At 30.3% G+C, this 23,848-nt stretch overlaps 1 protein-coding gene across 3 annotated transcripts in view; it reads right to left on the reverse strand.

The window, feature by feature from the left end:
• The window catches only part of LOC107451258 (ubiquitin carboxyl-terminal hydrolase 40), a 104,599-nt gene that overhangs the window by 73,666 nt on the left and 7,085 nt on the right, over positions 1 to 23,848 (reverse strand). For all 3 annotated transcript variants that reach the window (XM_071184670.1, XM_071184668.1, XM_071184669.1), the window contains exons 2-8: positions 23,650 to 23,825; positions 21,024 to 21,149; positions 12,231 to 12,269; positions 9,766 to 9,912; positions 5,788 to 5,874; positions 3,673 to 3,729; positions 619 to 671 (exon numbers count right to left, since the gene is read on the reverse strand). In XM_071184670.1, the coding sequence (XP_071040771.1) occupies positions 619 to 671; positions 3,673 to 3,729; positions 5,788 to 5,874; positions 9,766 to 9,912; positions 12,231 to 12,269; positions 21,024 to 21,149; positions 23,650 to 23,825 (685 nt within the window). The remainder of the gene's footprint in view (positions 1 to 618; positions 672 to 3,672; positions 3,730 to 5,787; positions 5,875 to 9,765; positions 9,913 to 12,230; positions 12,270 to 21,023; positions 21,150 to 23,649; positions 23,826 to 23,848) is intronic.

Genomic DNA, 23,848 nt, shown 5'->3' on the forward strand with positions numbered 1-23,848 from the left:
AATTTTTATTCGATTGCGGCGCCAGTCACCAACTGTTACCTCTCCAACACCCAAATCGGTAGCAACACTTTTTATTGTTTCACCTGCATCTAATCTTTTTATAGCGTTCAATTTAGTTATCATAGATACAAATTTTCTCTTATTTTTTCCACTCATTTTCGCAGCAGGCACCTTAACGCAACACTTTCAACAGCAATAAGTTTCCAAAATGATAAGGATCAAGCACTTGTATTGAGTCCCTAACTAGCATCTAAGCTACTAGTACAATTGAACTTGGAAGAATAAAACTCTTGTAGATCTGGTTTGAAAATTCCTTTCAAACCAACCCCTACCTAGCCACCTTCCAAAACAAAGAGAACAAAAGGTGGTGGGTTACTGAAATTCTTTCCAGGAAGAAACGAAAAATAACACCTGCATTCTTTCGGTTGCGAGAGGAAATGGGAAGAGCACTTTTGGTTGCTAGGGGGAAAATTTGGCATCTCGAATTAAGCGGAACCTTGGACTTCTGAGACTCGAACTTTCGAGACTCTACTGTACATAAAAAAAAATCATATGCATAAATAGGACAATTTATTTTGTTTAATATTAATACAAATGGAACAATTTATTTAAAATTACCTGTGAATCAGAACGGAAAACAATTCATACACAGTATCTTCTGCTTTTATCTCCTAGAGTTGAAAACTGTATGAATTTCATATAACTAAAATCAAATTATTTTAATTCACACACATTTTAAGTAGTCATGCAGTAGCCACAATAAAAATATAGTTTCATGCAACATGTGAGAAACTATTATTGCTTTTTCTCTTTTAAAATTTTATAAAATGTTTACAACCAAACCACAACAATGCTTTTTGAACTAATTTGTTTCTTAACTACTTTTTTGGAAAAAATAATAAAAAAACTGTACAGAAAATTCACACTTACGAGATGAACTACTAGAAAAAATATGTAATCTTTACATGTTTTTTGCTTATAGATACCATTTTAACAATATATCTCTTAATATTTACTATTGTTTGCAAATTTGCATCATGGTTTGCTAATATTTCAGAGTTTTTAATAATTTTAATACTTCACATACGCACGATATGGCGAACACAAATCCGGAGTTTTAACTCCGGTTTCGCATTACCGTGATATAACCGTATGCATATCACGGTTTTCCTATTAGGTGGGAGAGTAGCAGAGAGAGGAGTGGATTAAAATATAACTGAAATGTATTAATTTTAAATAAATTCTAATTCATAAATCTCAAAAATATTAAAGTTAAAAACAGCTGACATTTTGGAAGACTGGCATTATTTGCTAACAACGTCTAGCAGCTTACAAGCAATTGAAAAAAATTAGTAAAGAGTGCAGACTTATTTTGAAAGTCCCTCTTAAATATTGTGGTTGGAGCTGCGAGGGCGTTCACCTTCCAAGTTCTTGCAATGGCTGGTATATACGGCTTGCAAAATCTTCCCATGTACTTGATAATGGAGTTCTCGTCTTCTGGATTGGGTCAATAGTTACATGAGAACATCGGTAGTCGTAAACCCAAAATTCAGTCCGTTGTTACGACGGTTATAAAATACTGTGGTGGTTGGTTAAAGTTCAGGAGACTAGTTAATAGAATTTATATTATTTTATCTTATAAACATGGAAAATATTAAAGTACACTTGAACCTGTTTAGCTCAAATCTCATGGGAAAGGCGAAAAATTTGAGATAGAGAGGTTTCAAGTTATACAGGTACTTTAAAAATTTAAATAAGAAATTCTATTAAAAGTGCTTTAATTGTTTTTAGTAGAAAAAAATAGGCATTTCTTAAAATTATTATACCACATACATCTATTTACATATAACATACATTTAACACTGAAAATAATTTTTCAAAGATCTTTGACGTATAACCTTATTTGTATCGATTATTCTTTTAAGGTAAGAAAGAGCGCAAATTCCTCATGGCTAACATTTTCCTGGAATTCAAAAAAAGTTTTCTACAGCTTTTCTACCTCTTTTGCATTCACGTTTGATTCTTCCTCTTCATCTGATATTCCTTTGACATTATCTATCATTTCCACATCTTGGCAGTTGCCCACTTGTGAAAATCCTCAAAATCAATGTGAACATTAAATCCAGATTCCATTCTGGCGAATCTGGTACTGCATTTTCAGCATCAACAGTTTCTTCTTCTTTACTGATGCCTTCACCCTTTTGTTCATCAGCTATTCTTAAAACCAGCTTTTTAAAACAATTTTGGATAGTTCTTAGAGACACATTTCTCCAGGCAAAACAGTCATTCTGATAGCATCGAACATCTTTATTTTTGGAAGAGAACTTTTTTCATCGATAGCATCTAAAAGTTTGCATACCAACTATTTTCTAAAGTTCACTTTAAAACTCTTAATTATTCTTTGATCCATTGGTTGCAATTTTGAGGTGAAAATGAATTTCTATTCTTAGCTATTGTATCTATGTTGAAAAGTTAACCCCTGCTAGTCACTACTCATTTACGTCTCACTTACTGCCAGAATCATTGTATTCCTTTCTAGTTAAGGAAGTGCAGGGATAGTGTTTGAAATTCCAAGAAACACCCCAACCTGTTCATCCCTACTTCCTGTGAGTTCACGAAATTCATCTCTGCCTGCCATTTCAACTGATAAAGAAAGTTTTGTAATTTGTGCTCTATTATTAGAAATTCGAGAAACGGAGGTTTTGAAAAATTAAACATAAACGTGGAAAACACATTGATTTTAGACAGTAATTGTAGGGAATTTAGATACAGATGTTTTCGAAATAAAGAGGTTCGAGATAAAGAGTTTCAACTATATAAAGAAAGTTAATATAAATCAGCACAGGGCATCACACTATAGAGACTGTCTGGCAAATGAAAAGTGAGAGTTCAAGTTCTTGACCATAATTGTCATGGTTGAGTTGCCACACCTTCCCCCACCAGTATCAGGGGACCGATTAAAATCGATCAGGTAAAGTAACTTGACAGCCAGAACGAGTTCACGTTTCTTTAATTTGTCCCGAGACTGCGTCGGTAGATTCTGCTCCGCTGAGGGAGGAGTTTGGTTCAGATGGAAATATTCCAAACGCTGGTTGGAGACGGTCAATAGAAATAGTTTGTTCTTTGCCATATATGGGGAGAGTGAAATGTTTTTCATTTCTCCAGATGACTTTGAATGGTCCACCACAAGGAGGTTTGTAAAGGCTTTCTAACCGAGTCCCTACAGACGAACATGTGAGAACAAATTTGAAGTCTCACAACAGAAGCTCGGCTGCTTCTCGAAATGTCTCATATTTATGGTGATTTAATGGATGTCACACATATTTTAACTCATTACTAAAATTCAATACACCAAGAACTTTGACAATATAGCAGAGATCTAAAAAAAATAATAGTTAAAATTTAAATCAAAGTACTTCCACACAGGCATAGCAACATGCAACGGTTTGTCGGTTTAAAAAATTGTCTAATACATTAATTAAAACTAAGGTATTAGGATTAGAAGGAAAAATTATAATATTTAAACACAGTTGTGCTATGCTTTTGGTTTGGTTATCATAATTTCCTCAGACAATTACTATTGTTATATTACACTCTATAACAATTATAAAATACCAATTATAGTACAGCAAAAAAAAATGAAATAAAGACAGATGTGCCTAGCTGAAATACCTTGTTGCAGTAGGGAGACATATTTAGCTCAAATGGAAATGTACACTTGCCAGTTTCCTGAAAACAATTGAATAACAGTTCAATGAAACATCATGGGATACATAAGCAAAATATGTGTTTATGCTTTCTAAACTAATTTAGAGTTGACACGAAACACACCATAACCGGTCAAATGATCGTTTAAAAACTTTTGTATCGAAAATGCGCTTATCATTTTATTGCTTTTGCCCATTTGACTTCATGACTTTTTCTAACAATTATATACAGTTAAATATTCTATTAATATATATATATTTTTAATATTTTGTTTATTTCAAATAACACTTGTCATATACCAATTTCTACCACAACCAGTAATTTGACAGGGAGAACAATTTATTGCTTTATAAGGTTATCGGATCAGAAATCATGATGTAATGTGTGTGACATTGCACATTTCTGCAAAGACTGTTGCGTATTTAACTGTGAATTCAAATTTCAAAAAAGTACCTAAAATTTTAGATTGGCCTTTTTGTGTAAGAAAAAGTGACAAAAACTAAATGTTTTGGTAAGTAGCTTATATTCTATTTTGATAGCTTTACTTCATTTCCAACTAATAGTTACTCTTTACTCAGAAAAATGTCCAGAAAACACAAGTTCTCAGAAGAAATAATATTAATTATAAGAATTATGGGCCCTGTAAAAATTGCCACTTTCAAGAACCCTCAGGGGTCCCGCTCTAGAGGTAGACCACCTACTCGATGGCTCAAAGACACTGAAAACGACCTCAAAGTCCTGAAACTTAAGAACTGGAGGGGAGTTGCCATGGACAGAGGGAGCTGGAGAAGGCGTGCTGTTGAGGCAGCCAAGGCCTGCAAAGGGCTGTTGCGCTCCTGAAGAAGATAAGAATTATGGAAATAATAATAATTAGAAGAAATATGTTTGTGAAAAATGTGCAATGGAAACACCCTGTATATGTAAAAAATGAGTTTGCCAATGAATTAAAAATTCTTATTCTTAGTGTTTGTAATACATACAAATTGGCAATATACAATTTTGTTTAATTATAATAAAGTTTTTTTGATAGTTTATTTCTTTCCGAACATCCATATTTGATACATTCAATCAAGAAACATAAAGTCCGGTCATTTGACCGGTTATGGTAGAAATAGATTAAGTGTTGGTATGTTTAGTGTTAAACAAAGAATACTTTTTACAAATTAATTTTCTAATTTCAATTAATTTAACAATGTTAGGCCGATGAATCTTTATAAAAAATAACAAAAATAGATGTCAAGACGTAACAGCGAGAGCCCTCAAAATTGTTATAGTGGTAGTTCATCAAAGCAGTGCAAATTCACCTGGTTCAGCAACCACCTAAATGCTATCCATTTTCAACCTATTCATAATTCTTCAATGTGTTTCGAACTATTATGATGATCGGGAAGTTTCAAATTAACTTTTTAAAAATTTGAAAACCTTATAAAGCCCACTATACCACTATAATAATTTTGAGGTACCATTGGGCACCCTGCCACAATGAGCTACTCTCTTGGTACAAGAATGCATTATATTCAGCCTTTCTGGCATGATTAATGAAGTCTTTTAAAAATAAATAATAAAAAAAGTAAGGAAGGAGTATCAACATCAAACATTACAAATTTTTTTTAAAAATAGAAACCTACGTCACAGGGTTCCCACTCAATTTCACGAAAAAAAAGTCCCTGACTTTTCCAGGCATACCAGGTAAATTGAGACCCCATTTTCATCAGAAAACTTAGATTCTTTTATTTGTTATGTGAAATATTAGACTTTCTGTGTAAAAATATATCATTAAATGAGGATGGAAACATTTCAGTTTGAGTAAAAATGTGAAATTTTTACAACAAATAATTGTAATAGATGTTAGAATTATTTAACTTGAATCTCAATAACTGATTACTGTCACTGACAATTTTAATACTGGTTATTTTCAATGTATGATAGAGGAATATTCCAGGTTTTGTAAAAAAAAAAATTCCCTGACAATTCCAGGCTTTCCCTGTTTTCCCAGATCCATGGGAGCCCTGAGTTATTCATAAAAAATATAGTAATAAAATATTATGTTTCAAGTTGAAATAAATTTTTTTATTTTACCTTAAATCGTTCGCCTTTCACAACGTCATAGCTAAAGCGTAGCAATGATAATGTTAAGATGGGTGGCAAACTATGAATTTTTATCCCCTAAAATGAAAAGCAAAGAAATTATGAATTCCAAATAAACTTTTATAATTTGTTTTAAAAAGACATCAAATATTTATGGAAAATATAAGTTGTTATTGCAACTAAGGTTGTATAAAAATTTTTTTTTTTTGTATTGCGAAAGTAATAAAAGGTTGCACACAAAATACTTTTATTTCTCTTTTGTATTTCATTGAATTAACACAATACAGCCAGCAAAATAAAAAAAAACTGAACACCTTCCTTAATAAATTTTGATTGTATTTTCACGTATAAAAGCCCAAGCTTAGTTATGCAAAAATAATAAGTGCAGACACTATTTAAGTAACGAGATCGGACACTCGGAATAAACATTTCTTCTCTCTCTAGTTTTGAAATATATGATATGCTTAGTTCTCTAAATGCATTTCTATCTTTGCAGATCATTATTTAAGAATGAAAGAGGAAAAATTGACGCAGGACAATTGACAGTTTCACCTATAAACTACATTTTACAATAAATAGAAATTTTTGATTATTATTTCATGAAATTATTAATTGTTTTTTGAAAATAGTTTTCACAACAGCTTGCATAACAATTTTCCATTTTTTTTTCCTGACAAAAGAGCGCTGTTGAAATTTTTTTTCGAGCTTTCTGCGACATACCTCTCTAATATTAACATCTTTCTGCAAGATACTTTTAAAAATTTAAAGTAACAGAAGCGTCATCCAAAAAAAAAAAAAAAAAAAAAAAAAAAAAAAAAAAAAAAAAAAAAAAANAAAAAAAAAAAAAAAAAAAAAAAAAAAAAAAAAAAAACCTATCCGGGTTAAATAAAATAATTTTATTTAATTGAATATGTAATATTTTTTTATTCTAATATTATGGGCGATATTCTCGCATTTTGTAGGGGAAAAACACACTAAATATTTCCTTTTTTGCATTTTGTAAATAGTCAACACATTAGGAAAATAAATAAAAAAAAACGTGTAATCCGTAACTACAGGAAAAAAACATCGACTGCGAAATCATGCGAGCCGGAGTCTTTAAAAAGGGGTTACTAAATTCCTGTTTTCATTTCGAGATTCAGTTGTAATCAATAATATAGTATTTAAAATATCGGATTTTAAAAGCTATGTAGAAATCAATCTCAATAACTGCATAAAAAAAAATAGAACAAAAATGTCTGCAGAAAAGAAAACAAATTTTTTCTCTCCATCCGATGCATGAGAAAGGCATCTGTTGAATATAATTATGAAGAAAAGATAAAATTTTTTGAAAATTTCTGCAGAAAAGAAAACTAAAATATTTTTTTACTTCCCAAAGGAAAAATCTTTCTGCTAGAACTCGGTAACGTTCTGCGACAAAGTTGCCACGGAGCAAGAGATAATTCAAGGATCAACAGAGAGTGCTCACAAAATACCACATTAAAAAATGAAGACCAATTTATAGATCGGAAATATAGATCAGTAGTTCAACACAACTTCAAATGAGAGATAATCACAATACTTTCAATTAACAGGAAAAAAAACATCAATGAAGAAGACGCAGCTTTTCTCTAATCATTTTAATATCAAGTCTTAAATTTTCGTCCTTAAGTTTTATAACTATTGCTTAATTATGGAACAAATATATTTTCAAAAAAATAAGTTTGACTCAGCTTTTAATTTTAGAAATTTCTTAAAAAAAAAAAAAAAAAAAAAAAAATATTATATACTTAACAGAAACTACCAGAAGACTAAAATTTTTCAAAAGATTTGACCTTTCTTTGTTTGAAAATGAATAAATTTAAAACATATACTTCTAATTATTTAACAAGGAATACAATTTTTTGAAACTGGAATGAATAATTTCATTTATTGCCCTTGTTTGAAAGTTAAAAAAAGGATGTTCAAGAAAAAATAAAAACTTCAGCCCTTTAAGTCTGAATAAAAAATAAATATTTTTTCCCCAGGAATTTTGGGAATTTATATGACAGTACCAGGGTTGGCAAGATTTTGCCGCAGGTGGAAAAAACCATGGTAAAAACCGTCCTGGCAAAAACAGGTTTTTGCCAAGGAAATTGGCAAAAAGTGGCAAAAACCTATACTTTCCAAGATGAGAGGACAAAAACACATTTTTGATACAAAATTATTCCTAAAATTGAAATATATACTATAAATATAAATAAATACAAAAAAATTCACAAAATTATTAATCCATAATTAAATTATAATGTAATAATATATCATTTTAGTAGTTTATAACATTGATTGGAAAATTTGTGATTATTCTTTTTCCAGTGAAATGAACTTATTTTAAATTAATATAACTACATATAATTTAAAGCATACATTATCTATCAACATGTGTAGTTAATTATTATACAAATAATAATTTTTTATAATAAATAAAAATAATAATAATATACAAATAATAATATTTATTTATTTGTAAAAAAACATTAATTTAAGGATTCTAAAATGAAAAGAGGTCAAAAACTTTCAATCTTTTAAAAATTATTACCCTTATATTAATTATTAATATGTTAAAAATAATTTTTTCATGTAATGTATCAAAATTATTATTCCTTTTGATTGATTTAAATTTGTTTCAAGTATTTTGTAAGAATATTTAATCAGCAATTTAGATAATTTGGTTTTTGCCGGTTTTTACCAGTTTTTTGCCGGCAAAAACTCCAACCCTGGACAGTACCATACCCGATTTCCCTAATCTATAGCCGTAATAAGTATTTTCACATTTACATTCCCCCCCCCATTTTTTTCTTAAGTTGAAAAGTCAGATGCAAAATAACTATTCAATAAGTTTTTTTTTTTTTTTTTTTTTTTTTTTTTAAAGAAACTCATTTATCTGCTCAGGTTCATCTGATAATTAAAAGAGAGAACATATGATGTTTTAAAGTAAACAACAGGAAAAATAATTTTTAAAACTGATCAAAATCAATAATTTTAATCGAACTCAACAACAAGAAATGGTAGAATTTTTAGATGGAATGACTATTAATAGACAATTTAGAGAGCAGAATAGAAAAAATTTCTAAAGAAGGCCTACAAAGAGATGTTGATAAAGACGAATCTTAAGGAAGTACCAGAGTCTGACAAAGGCAGGGGCATACGGGGCAGTTGCTCTGGGCCACACATCAGAGGGAGCCCAAATGGAATTGAAAGTTTATTTTAGGTTACCTTCATTAATAAAAATTTTGTAAACAAAATATCAGTACTGTGTAAAATCAGTCAGTTTTATGTTAGCTTCTTCATTAATTTATCGTACGAACACAAATAATCTATCTTCCGTAAATCCATGGCTTTCTAGAATTCAGCTAAATTTTCGCAACGACGATGGAAAAATTTGGACAGTCAAAAGCCTGTATTTTTACATATCACAAAATACGATATGTTTACAAAAATACAGGCATCAGATTGGTGTAATTGCTTAAATTTAGCTGAATTCCATCCTAATGTCAGCAAGGATATGAATTTTTTGCAGATAGATGACAAAGTTAACAATCAGAAAACTGCATGATGAACTGCCAGTAAAAAAATAAAATGGAAAGAATGATGTTTCGACTGACCATTGGAGGTAGAGGGTTGGTTCTTGTCAATTTTCCTGCTATAATGATGCAAAAAATTTAAAAACCTCCATAAAGTTCAGTTCTTCATTACTGAAGTGGTGAAGTAGAGGGGGGGCTCCCAAAGAAGTTTTTGCCCAGGGCCCCAATTAGTCTAAGTCGGGCTCTGGGAAAGACACAAGCAATATCATCAAAGGTGTCTTGCGGAAATAGAAAACAAGCTTTATTTTAATCTTTACAAAGTAACTAAGATCACACCAAACATAGTTATTACAGCCTTAATAGTTGTAGCAATTATTGATAATATTAATTTATAATTATTGTAAATGCATAAAAAAAAAATATTTACCTTAGTTGCATCCACCAGGTTACAACATGTATAACAACGGTATTGATTTTTACCTTTCATGGCTTCTGCTTGAAGAAAAGTAGCTTTTAAACTATCTTGTAAATTATTAAAATTGGCAACAATTACATTTAAATCAAGAAAATCTTCCTGGAAAAAAAAAGGAAAAAAATATTATGAAATTTATACTTAGCTACTCCAGGGTGCATAGCCAAATATTTCAAAACAAAATAAGCACCTTTTAAGTACTTTTAAAGCACTCAAAACACATTTTTAAGCATTTTTAAGACTTTACGTAGTTTCTGACAAAGTACTCTTTTCCTTATTATATCAGCCATTATAAAATTCTCGAAAGATTTTTTGTTTCGATATCGGAGGGCGGAAAATGAAGCCTGAAAGGGAGAATATCTTGCAAAATGCAGCAGAGTTGCACATGAGAGTGCTAGAATCTCACCGAACCCAGCTCAGTAAACACACGTACCAACTCGCAAGTATTTCATGAAACATGTAAAATAAATGGCACTTTCACACGCTATGGACCGAAAATGTGCCACAATTGAATGTGGTTGAATAAATTGTGAAAACGTTGAATTGAACAATGTGAAAAGCACACTTTTGCATAATACGGGCGAAAGTCGACATGGTAAAGAAGAAAAAATCTCATTTTCGATAAGGGAAAATTAAGCACTTTTTAAAAACACCCAATGAAAAAAGCACCTTGAAGGGCTTTTAAAAAACAAAAATGAGCACCTTTATAAAAACGCCATGTATCATGTACTTTTAAAACTTGTAAACTTTTTCAGCTATAAAATCTATAACTTTGTAAGCACTGACAATATCCGAATCAGCACCGGTGTTGTCATGAAAATTTGGAAAAAAAATAAATAATTCCATGTACATATTATACACAAATCACTGTGCTCTTGTATGACCTGTATTGGGCTAGCTATAACATTTTTTAAAAAATTACACAGGCCATCGTCTTTTCAGACATAAGGCGTCTTGCAGTTCAATACAACACTGAAGTAGCTTCAGAAGGTGAGAGGGCACGAAAGTCATCACAGGAACAAATGTCAAGAAGAGAGGGGCAATCAAAGGCTAGCTATACTAGTTATAAATTGCTGAAAAAACTTAAAAAAACCTTGGACCATATGACATGTTATGTGACGGTGCAGAGTTGCAGTGGCGTACGCAAGGGAGGGGTTTAAACACCCCCCTTGAGCTCAGACAAAATTTCAAAAATAAAAATTTAAGTAGAAATTATGCGAGCTATTATTTTTTAAGACTATATATTTTTATTTACCTTATGGCTACTTTTTTTTTCCTCACGGTATTTCTAAGAATACTGAAAAAACATTTACTATAATAGGATTGTACTTTTAAGACCAAATTCTCGTGATATTGTTACGGACTGGTTCCTTTCTGTCCTGCTGGTATAGTTTTCGAAACTGGCTGTCATTCGCGAGGTCTTTACACGATGATTCTGGAATCCTAGACGTTCTGTCGTCTTTGAGACAATCCGAGAATTTTGGAGATTCAGTGAAAAATTATATAAAAGGGGGAACGGAGTACAGTGGAGTTAGTTAGTCAGACTAAGAGTTATCTCTGCCGCTTGTCTTTCGGAGCTTGTCGCTAAATCTGTTTTGTTTTGTCTTAACGAAAAGTTCCTTTAATCACCGAACCCGTCGTTGCCACTATTTCAACTAGTGAAGAAATCAGTAACAATACCATTGGAGATACTGTGCTCGTTGAAGTTATTCATTCCAGCTCGAAACTTTGAGATCGTAGCTTAGCGGATATTTCTGTGCCAATATATATATGTATATACATTTGCTGTTCTTGGATCTTTAGGATGTCAAAACGCAAGAATTTAAAAATTTTTAATTATTTCGAGAAAAAATCATGACCTGAAATTAGTGAGGTGACAGCATCTAGTACTAATGTTAGTTTTTCTGTTGTACAGAAACGTGATACTTCCGTTGAAGAAAACGTTTCTAGCATAACAAAATCTGATGAATGTGAAAGTGACCCTCAAAGTGTTACTTCCCACCCATATGACGTTGGACTTTTTCAGAAGATATTGCATTATGTTCTTAAAATTAAAAAATCAAATCAAAATTTAACTAAGCAATGTTGTCTAAATAAAAAGTCAAAATTGTCTAGCTGTCTAAATTAGGGAAATAATAGTGCTTTATTACAGACTCTAATTTCTTTTAGTAGTTTCAGAAAATTATGAACACCCCCCTTGAAAAAATTCTGCGTACGCCACTGCAGAGTTGTACCAGGGTTAAGAACAATTTTTCGCTTACTATCTCTTAAGACTGAGGTTATAAAGATTGTTGTTTAAATAGAAACATATTTTTATGGCACAGTAGGCCATGGCCCCTTATGGGCTGTTGCGTTACTAAATTTAATAGTAACATACATATTTAAGAAAAAAATTTGCATATTTTAAAAATATCACTTACCTCTCTTTCACTAATGTGCCCACATATAGAACACACAATCTAGAAAAAGAAAATTTTCACTTTTATATGCATTTAAGTAGATATTGCAAAAAATTAAATTGGAAAACAAGGGAACTGTTTCTAAACTTTCAGATTGAATGAAAGAAAAATTCATGTGTTTTGTAAATATACACCATATCAAATATTTTTGGGAGGGAAAGTAGGTAATCAATAAATTGCTAACAATACACTATGTGCAAAACTAAAGAAAAGCATATAAAAAAAACTTTAAAAAAAAATTTCTTATTGTTTTTTAATCATTTATTCTTGCACTTTCCAGTGACTTTACACTATAGTTTATAGTATAATATATAGTTTTCGTTTTAAGGTTTTGTCTGAAGACTGCTCATCTCCAAATTATTTTTTATATTAAAAATGTAAGCAATGCTATCGCACAATTGCAGTAGAATACATTAAAACCTCGCTACAACGATATTTTGGGGATCCCAAAAATATTGTGTTGTAGAGGGATTATATGGAGGGCCTACATACTTAACGGATACAATAAGATTTTCTTAAAAAATTTTAATGTTAATTTGCAGGTAGGTTAATTATTCTTAAATATTAAAAACTATTGAAATAAAATAAGATCACAAGCATACCTGAAAACCGTTTTTATTGCAAATAATCCGATATTTTTGTTTCTTTATTTATTCTTTTGACTGTTAAGTCAGAACAAATCAAAGTACGAAAATGATTTTCGTTCGTGAAGGGTGCTCTCCACCCACCCTCTACAGAAAAAAAATCTCTTTCAGGTGCTTTTGAATATGCTGCTCCCATTTGGGCACCGGCTTCTTCAAAAGGCAAAATCGACACTGTACAGTAGAGAGCATCAAAAATCATCATTGGTGCAGTCTCATCCACAAATAATTGTGAATCTGAGTGCGGCCTAACTCCTCTAGAAAGTAGAAGAAAACTGGCCACCATAAAGTTCACAAATAAGCGTAACAGATTTCCATACCTCAAATAAAACTTTTAAGGCATGGAATGGTAAAACCAGACTAAAATGATCTTCTACCCTTCAGTTGGACAAAATAACTAGAATGGAAAAAAACTTACAGCACGAGGATCTTACTTATGTTCAAGAACCCTTTTCCCCCCGTCAGTCCCTCACCTAAGGTAAGAAATTTAAACCTTCTACAGCCCTGCACGAAAAAAGAACCACCTGCAGATTAAGGAGAAAGGTCTGCACACCATCTGTGAGCTCTCAAATTCGACTCAAAATATGGCCGATGGCTCTTCAGACTCTAGTCTTGACCGAGGTGGTGCTGGCATCTTTTTGATCTATGCTAACAACAAATCTGAATCACACAAAAATTCTGTTGGTGAAATTGCTTCAAACTACACCTGCGAGCTGGTAGCTATAAAGGAGGCTTTGAACCTCTACTACTCCAAGGCAATCCAAAATTCTAACGGATTTTTGTTATTCTCGAACTCTCGCTCTGCCCTCCAGGCCATTTTAAGAGGAGACTCCCAACTCACCCAAGATATCATCCTGCTCTTAAATTAAATAACCGCAGCCCAAAGAACTTGTATCCCTCAAGGGATACCAGCACATGTCGATATCGATGGTAATGAGAAAGCTGATATCCCGGCCAAGAAGGCCCGAGATAACTCCCACTTTTCCAACAGCCTGAACCTAACTGATGCGATAGCCAGCCGCAGACTACTTTCTACTACCTCTCTGAAGCATTCCATCCCTGCCCTAAACTGTGATCGAGTCATTTCCACAAACATAGCTAGATTGAGGACTAAACACTTCAAGTGAATGAAAATTGAACAAATTTAATTTTCCTTGCACATCTGGACAAGACAACAACAACGTGATGCTTGAGGTCATTTGTGACTAATGATCAGCTTTTAACATGAAGGAAATGAAATCGGATAGGAATGTTACACCTGTGACTTCTAAAAAGATGAGGGAGGCAATTCTAAGAATGGTAGCTCTTGGGGTAGTCAGCAGTGAGTATTCTCTCGTCAAAAAAGATTGAAAAAAAAAAAAAAATGGAAATAAAACAAGATTTTTTTTACACTATTTGAAAACCAGTAATAAATGGAGAAAATAAGGTTGAAATTTGAAAAAAAAAAAAAAACAAACTTTTACAGGGGTTTATTGCTTTAGAGAATATCGTAATAGAGGGAGTTATGGTTGCATCGGATATCGTAGTAGGGAGAGTTCCCTGTATTTATAACCAATCATATTTTAAAATAAAAAGAGCTCTATAGATCAAACTGAAACTTAAATATCCATTAAATTAGTAAATTTAAAAAAAAGTTCCATCCATTATATTTTTAAATTTTTAGTTGCATGGCGATAATTCTTTACTAACTAAATCAATTCAAACTTCAATTGCAGTTGAAAAGTTTGCCAAATGATACTAACCAAGGTTGGCAAGTTTCTGTCGAGGTGGTTAAAACCACTGGTAGAAACCGGTTAAAACTGGCAGAAACCCTTTTCTGCCACAATTGTGGCAGAAATTCAGAAAATGACATAAAAGCAAGTACTGAGATTGACATACAATGGATAATTCATAGAAAAAACAATTAAATGTTAAACAAAGTACAATTTATTTACAAAATTATCACCACTCAAAATCAAATATTACATTGTTTGCACTCTGCAGTAATCTATAACAAAAGACAAGTTTTGATGCAGTTTCTAAACCCAAACAATTACTCAATTTGCTATGCATGAAAGAGAAGTTTCTCTCAAGTTCAGCATAACTAGCAGGCATTGCCTTTAAGGAACAAGCAAGATTTGTGAAACTTTCATCTATTGCATATTTTTTAAAACTGGACCCACCATGTAGCAGCTGGAGTAGTTGTCAAAACTTGACTGGAAAAATAAGCTCTTTCTTCTTGAGTACTTGATTATTTCAATCCCAAATACTTTGGATGCAGCATATGAGCTAGCAAATGATAATCAGTAACTGTCTGTTTAAATCTGTATGTCAATTCTTTTTCATCTCTTATTCTCTTCCTTTTTTAGATGAATCCAAACAATGAATTAAAAAGTTTGCTACAGTTACATGGAGTAACATTTTTCAGTTTACTTAAACAAAAAGTCATTAAGCAATTTCTAGAACTAATATAGATGTTTTTTTTTAGTTTCTGCCACTGGCCTGGCAAAAACCAAAAAGCCAACACTGATACTAACTTGTCTAAAGCTCCAGAAACTTCTTTGTTACAAAGTAAAACATTCTCGGTTGAGTCCAATATTACTTTTAAAATATTACTTAGGTTAAAATATTACTAATGCTGTTTCCCAAAGTCAATTTTTGTTTCCTTAAGAAAACAATTTATTTTTAAAAAATTAGCCAAGGCTTGTTTTAAAATAACACAGATTTTCGTGAGTTTTTCTTGAAAAAAGGCAGGCAGGTTGAGTTAAAAAAAAAAATCTGGGATTTTGCTAACCTTTTTATGAGAAGGAGGTGCAAAATTTTTTTTACACACAAAAAAAAAGAAAAAAAAAGAAAAGAAAATCATTTAGTTTGAGGAGAAACAAAAGCAGTGTGGCCACTCAAATCAGATTTCAAATTTCCCTGATTTTTCCAGATAAAACTCTTAAAATTTCCAGGTCTGTGTTTCTTTTTTCTTATAAAGTGTAGGATGTTTACAAGAAAAGTGGCTATATTATAAAATATTTTATTCAAAATGTTATTATTTTAATGTATTTTGAAAAAAATAATTTATTTTGACAATTTGGCAAGATTTTTATTAATTTTTTTAATGTTTTGGTACAACATTAATTTTTAAGAAATTAAGACACATGGAGAAAATATGTTTAGCTTGTAGAATATATATTGTTTTTATTGAATAAATTTTTTTTAATGTGTTTTTTTAAGAAGATTTTCTTCAAAGTGTACCTAGCAAATGACAAAAACAGAATGAAAAAAAAATAAGACCTTGGATAAGTCTTCTTTACTATATTTTCATTAAGCCAAAAGGAAAACTGTTTCATATATTAATAAATTTTTATAATTCTAGAGGCTCCCAAAAGTGTTTGTTCACTTATAAACATATATGGCAACGTTACTTTTAAAAAGTAACGAGTAAAAGTACAAGTATTTTTAAAAAAGGTAATGAGTAAAAAGTTCTTATTTTAAAAAGTAACGAGTAAAAAGTACAAGTACTAAACAAAAAAAAGTAACGATTTAAAAGTACATTTTTAGGAAATCGAAAATTCAAAGTAACCTAAAATTTTATTCAATAATTTTTAATTTTGAAAGTTACGAACATTAATTTATTTTTAAATTCGAAAGAATATTATAATATAATCGTATAATATAATTTTAAAATCAAATATAATTTTTATATCAAACTTTTTATGGATTTGCACGAAAAAGAAATTTTATCTATTGATTTTAATTTTTAGTTTATTGTTTTTACTTATTTAAATTACCATTGATTTAAAATTGTTTTACTCTATAGAAACGAGTTTTAAAAGCACAAACATAAACAAAGCAAACACGGGGTTTCAGATAGCTTTGTGATCTTTGAGCTAGTAAAAAATAATTGAATGTGCAGTATAAGTTGAAACAGAACAGTCTACAGTTTTATTTGTAACAATGGCTAATGCTGAAGTCATGCGAGAAAATCATTTTCCGAACATTTCTGCCTAACGGAATAATTAAAATTTGTAAACGAATTTTAGTATCAGCGGCTAAATTAATACCTTCGAGTTTTCAAGAGTTAAAATAGTAATTATAATAGTTTTCAATAGCACAAATAGTTCTGAAGTTCTTAGAGATTTGACTGGGCGTTGTTTGACAAGGTCGGGCATAAACATAATTTTAGTAAAAAATGTACTAGGTAAAAATGTATTTAGTAAAAAATGTATTAAGACAAAAATGTATTATTAGTGAGTTCAAAAAGAAAATTGAAAAATGTAATAACAAAATCCAAAATTTTTTATTTAAAATGTATTAAATAGATGCGTAAAACTCGAAAATGAATGAAAATAACTTGCTAATTAATATATTTATTGATTTTGCAAAATAATTGCATTTCGAAAGTGGTGTCACTGAGTCTGCTGCGAGAATTTCTAAGAAAGTGCTTAGCCATGCTGAATAAGCGCTCCACGGGAGCACTAGAAGCTACTGCAGTATTATATTTCACATAGAATTTTTTTACGATTTGATATTGATTCAAAATTGATATGCTTTCCGTTTCGACATTTGAGCTCATGTATGCCATAAATTCTTCTGTCGCTGGTGATTTGCATGATGTTTTCAGCTTTAGAAAATTTAAAATCCCTGGGTTTTTTTTCTGTTACAATTCTGGAGAACACTCCACTCACAATGATAGATGCAGTCAAAAAAAGATCAAAAGAGCAGTCTTTTCCCTTTCAGGAATGACAATTTTGAAAGGTCAAGATATTTAAACACGAAGTTAGCTGTGAATGCATATATATTGCACATAAATTTTATAAATTAAAAAAAACATAAGCATTCTTTTAAATTAAAAAAAAAATTTTTTTTTAGAAAGTTTACCGAATTTTAGAAAAAAGTAACGATTTCATTCGACATTTCCATTACAAATACTTGTACTTTTTCCCTAGAAAAGTAACGAAAGTACAAGTAAAATAGTCATCGTACGAAAGTCATCGTACACTTAAATGTTTTCCGATTTCAGAATTAAAATTATCGTCTATTGTTCTAATTTGTTCCTTTAATTATTTTTCATTTAATTTTTTATATATTTATTTGCACTTTAGTATCAAGCTTGTGATAGTAAAATTATATTTTTATTTTTGTTCACTGTAATATTTACTTTTATCATTTAAAAACGGTTAATGGTCATAACAAAACAATAGACCAAATTTGAAAGTTGACTATTTGTCATCATATGAGGTAAATCAGTAATGAATATTGTTAAATGAATTTAATGTGTCCTACTGCACTGTGCAATATGTGATAAAATGCTTAAAAGAAGGACTTCATATCAGAGATTAAAATTATAAAATTTGTGGAAAAATTCATAAATGAGTATTGTAAAAGTTTCTGTAAAATTTAATAAAAAATATTCTGCTCGAATTTCCCCCGACAAAAAAAAAAACTAGTTAATTAATTTACAAACTTATAAAAGGTATTGTAGATGTGAAAGGAAACTCTACTAAATATTACTACCTAATTAGAATATTTACTAATGGGCAGTGATTGTTTTAAAAGTGTATGATGACTCTTGTACGATAAAATTTTTGTTACTTTTTGATGATTGCTTTCGTAAAAATAAAACTTTTGCTTTGTTTTTAAAGTATTCCAAGCAGTTTTATAGAGAATAGAATATATTTTTTATTATTAAATAGCCATTCTGAAATATTCATTTTAATTAATGAATTTTTATTTCCTATTTCATTGAAAGTGTACCAACACTTTTATTTACAACTGTCACTGTATTTACATTTCAATATAAAGATGCACTGAATTTTATCTTAACAGCGCATTTTATAAAATTCATTGATCATATTTTCTTTAAACCAATATCTCAAATCAAATTTTTAAATAATGTTTTTTTTAATTAGCTTCATTATTTTAAGAGATTCAGTATACAAAAATAAATGTCACGCATGTAAAATTGTATAATTTTTTGTTGTATACTCTATAGAAAAGAAGAAAAAAAAAGATAAAATTACTTAAATTTTATACTTTTTTTTTTCTTTTTTGAAAGTAAAATATTTAAAGAATTCCAATCTAAAGACATAGTTTTTTAGTTTAGTACAGTTAATTGTTTTTGTTTTAACAACTAAAGTCTTGTACAGTGCAGAACTAAAACACTAAGTTTCGTTTTCCTTCTTGGTACTAAACACATATGAATAAAAAGATATATATTTTATGTTTAAAATATATTTTATTATTTAATGTGTTTCCTATACATTCCTTAGTCTTTGTCAGCTTTTTAGGGTAAAAGGAGGAATAGTTTTGGAAATATCATCTCTGGAAAGCAAGCAACATTTACGAACTTTTGATATTGTGATAAGTATACAATTCAAATTTCGAAACGAAAATCATATATTGACCAACAAAACAGTAAAATTAAATATTAATATATAGTTAGTTCTTAAAAAAACTTTTTTTTAAAATTGAAATATGTTAAAAAAGTTTAAATGAAATGGAAAAAATTAGCATTAATGCAACAATTGTAACAATTTGTTGACAAACATTGCTGCAAGAGATTATAAAAAAAAATGTGAGATTGGTTGGTTTGCTGAGAAAAAATATTTCACAGATTTCTTTGAATGGGAGTACAAAAGCTTTCAGAAAAAGAGTGCAATATAAAATCTATTATTATTAAATTACTAGCCGCCTAAGGCGGCCAGCTGTCCGCCACTCTAAAGGTTTTCACAAATAAAGTTTTTTAAAACATAGCAGGAAATCTGAAGATTACTGGACAATTAAAGTGTTCCTGTCCTGCAATTTTGTCTTCATATCCAGTTCTGCTGCAGACAAAAGTTAAACTTTTCTCCACTTTGATAAATGTAAACTAATGCGAACCCTACAATTAAATTATTAATTCCTTCGTATATTATTGGTTTAAGTTGTCGAAAATATTTCAATATTTCAATTGTAAGGTTCGCATTAGCATACATTTATAAGAGTGGAGAAAAGTATATGCATTTTTTAATAGTTTTTTGAATATGGCTCTTTGAAGACGAAAAAGCATAGATTTTCTTACAAAATGACCGATAACTAAAAAACGAATCCAAATTTTTGAAAAAGAAAAAAAAAAAAACTTCTTCATTATGTCAAAACACAATTATGTGCCGAGTTTCGTGCCTGGGCGAGGGTCCTGGGGCGATATATTGTGATTACAGACAGACAAACAGACACACATACAGCCGCGTTTATTATTATGTATAGATAACCAACTAATTTTTGGAGAGTTTTATAAAGTTAAAAATACAAAAACATTTTGTCAAAATAAATTACCACCAAAGCATCGGAACAAAGTTGAGCCATAAATGGATTCAGCCCAAGGACAGAATTTAAAAACAAAAGCTAATATCTTAATCCCTTCTTCCACCTCCACCAGAATCTTTCCTAAATTGTCCCATAGCGGTCAAAGGTTTCTATATTCGTATTAGCAACCGTGGGAGAATTTTATGTGGCATTCTAGTTTAACAGAGCTAATTTTGATGCAAGCAAAGTATCGCTAAGTTGATGATATTTCAACTGTTTGGCTATACATTTCTGTCTAAAAAAAGTGGGTATAATGGATGTCAGAATGGAGAAAATTAGTAAATAATTTAAATTAGTGGAATTTTAACAATTATTGAAGAAAAAATTTCCAGCTTTTCTTTAAAATTCCCTGATTTTTCTAGGTTTTTATCCAAATTTCCCTGATGTTTTCCAGTATAAAAAAATTCCCTCATAATTCCAGGTTTTCCAAGTGGGTGGCCACCCTGAAAATCTGTTTTGGCAAACTTTTCAGAAAATTAAAATGGTTTTAAGCACATTACAAAGTCAGGGGTCAATCCAGGTGAAATTTACTACTGTTTAGCGGCACCTTCACAAATTCAACTTTAGGAAACACAAAATACTTTTTCTTAAAATGTTATTTTTGTATCCTTTAAGAACAAAAAATCCATATTTTTACCGTATTTCTGTGTTGGTTTTTTAAATAAATTTTTAATTTTCACAAATTAGGTACCTCTCAGAAAAATGTAGGAAGACCCTTGGAAGTTTGCAGTAAACTACCAGCTTATAAAAATTGGCTATATGTTTGCATAAGCAAAGATGCATAAGGAGCACTTACCTCAGTCATAGTTGATCCATGGTAGAGCTGATGAATTAAATCTTTGCCAGAAGTGCCAACTAAAGAGGAATCAATTGCGTGAAAAAGAATTCGATTAAGCTCTTGGACATCGTGCTGTTGAAGTCCCTACATCAAGTAAACAAAAAAGATGTTTTATTAAGGACAATTCTTAGGGTTATATTTCCTTAATTATTTTTGTTTTACTAACAAATAAACACATTGCATATAAAGTTGTGTTATATATCAGAATTAATGTAACAGAAAATGATTGTTCTTTTCAGCCAGTAAGTTAGTATGGCAAAGAAATTTAGCAGAGAAGCATAGTCATTTGATTTCTGTGAATATTTGACCACATAAATTAACATGTTATATTTATAGCGCTTGAAAAAAATAATGCATTAGAAATGCAATAAAGAAATATTGTTCGGAATTTATTTTTACATTCTTTTTACATATTTAGTTAATTAAGCATTTTAAATAGTTAGATAAAAGAAATATGCCAATAAAATTTGAAACTAAACCAAATTCCCATTTTAAGTTAAACTTATTTTCCATCATCAATGACATGTAAAATCGTCAATACTAAGTTAATTCTAGAAGCTGTTACCATTTTGCTTCGTTTCTTGCTTACCGTTTCCCCCCTTCTTCTTTCATTTCCAATTAGTCTTTCAATATTTTTAAAATATGATATCTTGAATATGATGTTATAACAATAAGCGAATTTTGAATATCAGTTATCACTTCTTGAACAACTGTGGATTTCATCTCAAATCCACATCATTTTCTGATCCTTTTAACATATTTTTTTTTAGTGGTTTCTCATTAATTAATATTTTTAACTACATGAGACACAAAATATTATTAAGAAAATCAAACTTCGTATTGGAGCAATTTGTTAACAATTTATTCGAAAAACACTTTTTAACATGCCTGATTCCATAGTAATTCTAAGTTCTAGAATAACTTCTTCAGCAACTTCCCTTTTTTTTAAAAAAAATTTCCATGTTTTAAACATGATATTATTATAATACGCTTTTGTTGAATTTTAATATATTAATTTTGGATTTGTCTTTTTGAGCTGATTTTATGGTAAATCGTCATTGACAGATTTTTAGCCCACTCTTTCCACGTGGCGCTTCCAATTACTAAAAATGTTTATATGAACAGTGTTTCTGCTATACTTTAGAAACTATGGATTTTAGGACCCAGGATTTCTATATTACTGGGTCCCTTTTTAAACTATAAATTTCCATCCATCGTTCAATTGGCACATTCATAATTCCATCTATTGGCAGAAATTTTTTTTTTCAAAAGAAGAATTTCGAACAATTAAAGCTTTTAATTAAAGACTGTAAAAATGCCTACAAAGAATGCAATAATGCCATTTGAGAAAAAGTTAAAAAAAAGATAAGATTTGTTCATAAGTTCAAAGTTTGGTTCCAATTTTGCTAACACACACATTTGCTGGTTTTGTTTTTCCTGAGTTGGAGAATTATGTATCCTAAGGTAGTGTTCCTCAACCCCCGGTCCGCGGACCGGTACCGGGCTGCCCCATTTCATTGAAACTGAATTTAAATTCCTAGGTTTACAACCCAAATTAAAAATATTTGTATTCCATTAAAATTTTATTTATTTAAAAAAAGAGATCTCCGAAGGTAGTGACGTAAATTTTTTATGTAAAAGTAAAAAAAAGGAAGAAGACCACTGCAACTATTTTCTCCTTCAATTAGCTTTAATAAAAAAAAATCAATCATCATAATTGTAAATATCATAAATAAAACACGAAAGTGCGATGCGAAATTTACATTGGAACTAATGAAGAACTTTATCTTCTCTCTCGATCGTGACTCATTGATTTAACGCTCTAGTAAGTTAAAATATTAAATCACTTTATATTTATTGTTTGGTGTAACTATATTTTATTTTGAAGGCATGTTTAAATGCAATTAAATTAAAATTAATAAATCAGAATAATCTAAAATATAAACAATCAAAGCCCCCTCCCCCGCCCCATTGGGCCGTGGAAAAATTATCAAACGCTGACAGGTCCGCGGTGATAAAAAGGTAGGGGAGCACTGTCCTAAGGGACCTGTCATAACTTTATATTTCCCTCCATGAATTTTAATGCATTTGACAAGTTATAAAATTTTAGAAAAAAATTCTTGATACTTGATGGGAGGAAGGATCTAACAAAACAATATTTAGGTAAATTGTCGTTTTTAAACAACAAAACTGATTTTTGAGCTCAAATGCGACTCCAAACCGGGCAAACACTTTTTGTTCAGTAAATATTATTACGGTTTTGGAGAAGCAATTTTTCGGGGGAAAAACACCATTTTGGAGCAGACATTTTATATTGGAAGCAATTTGAGCAGCTGTTTCAAACTTTCAAATGTTTATTTAGAATTAAAACAACTTTGATTCAAATGCAAAATATTAAAAATAAGTTTAAAACAGTAAGGGTTTATTTTACTTAAGAAGTACATGCCGAAGTTTCATGGAGTTTCATGGAGATACCCTGTTTTTAGCTTGTTCCTTCTTTTTTTCTTTTCTTAATAATTGCATGCACATAAATATAGCAAAATTACTTATAATATTCTGTTTCAATTGATAATAAACTACTAACCTCACTGTTATTCCAACCAAAGCTTTCAGTTAACTCATTAGTTGAAGCTGCTTGTTGGTCAACCAACAGGAGTCTAGTAAATAGTCTCTGAAGTTGAAGTGGTATAATTCTAACTTTGGTTTTCTCTCGATTTTCTAATGAGCCAAGTTCAGCTTCCGGAATTCCAAAAAGACCCTCTACAGAAATATAATATGTGTTT

Source organism: Parasteatoda tepidariorum, chromosome 8, assembly GCF_043381705.1.
Source record: "Parasteatoda tepidariorum isolate YZ-2023 chromosome 8, CAS_Ptep_4.0, whole genome shotgun sequence".
NCBI classification, from domain to species: Eukaryota; Metazoa; Arthropoda; class Arachnida; order Araneae; family Theridiidae; genus Parasteatoda; species Parasteatoda tepidariorum.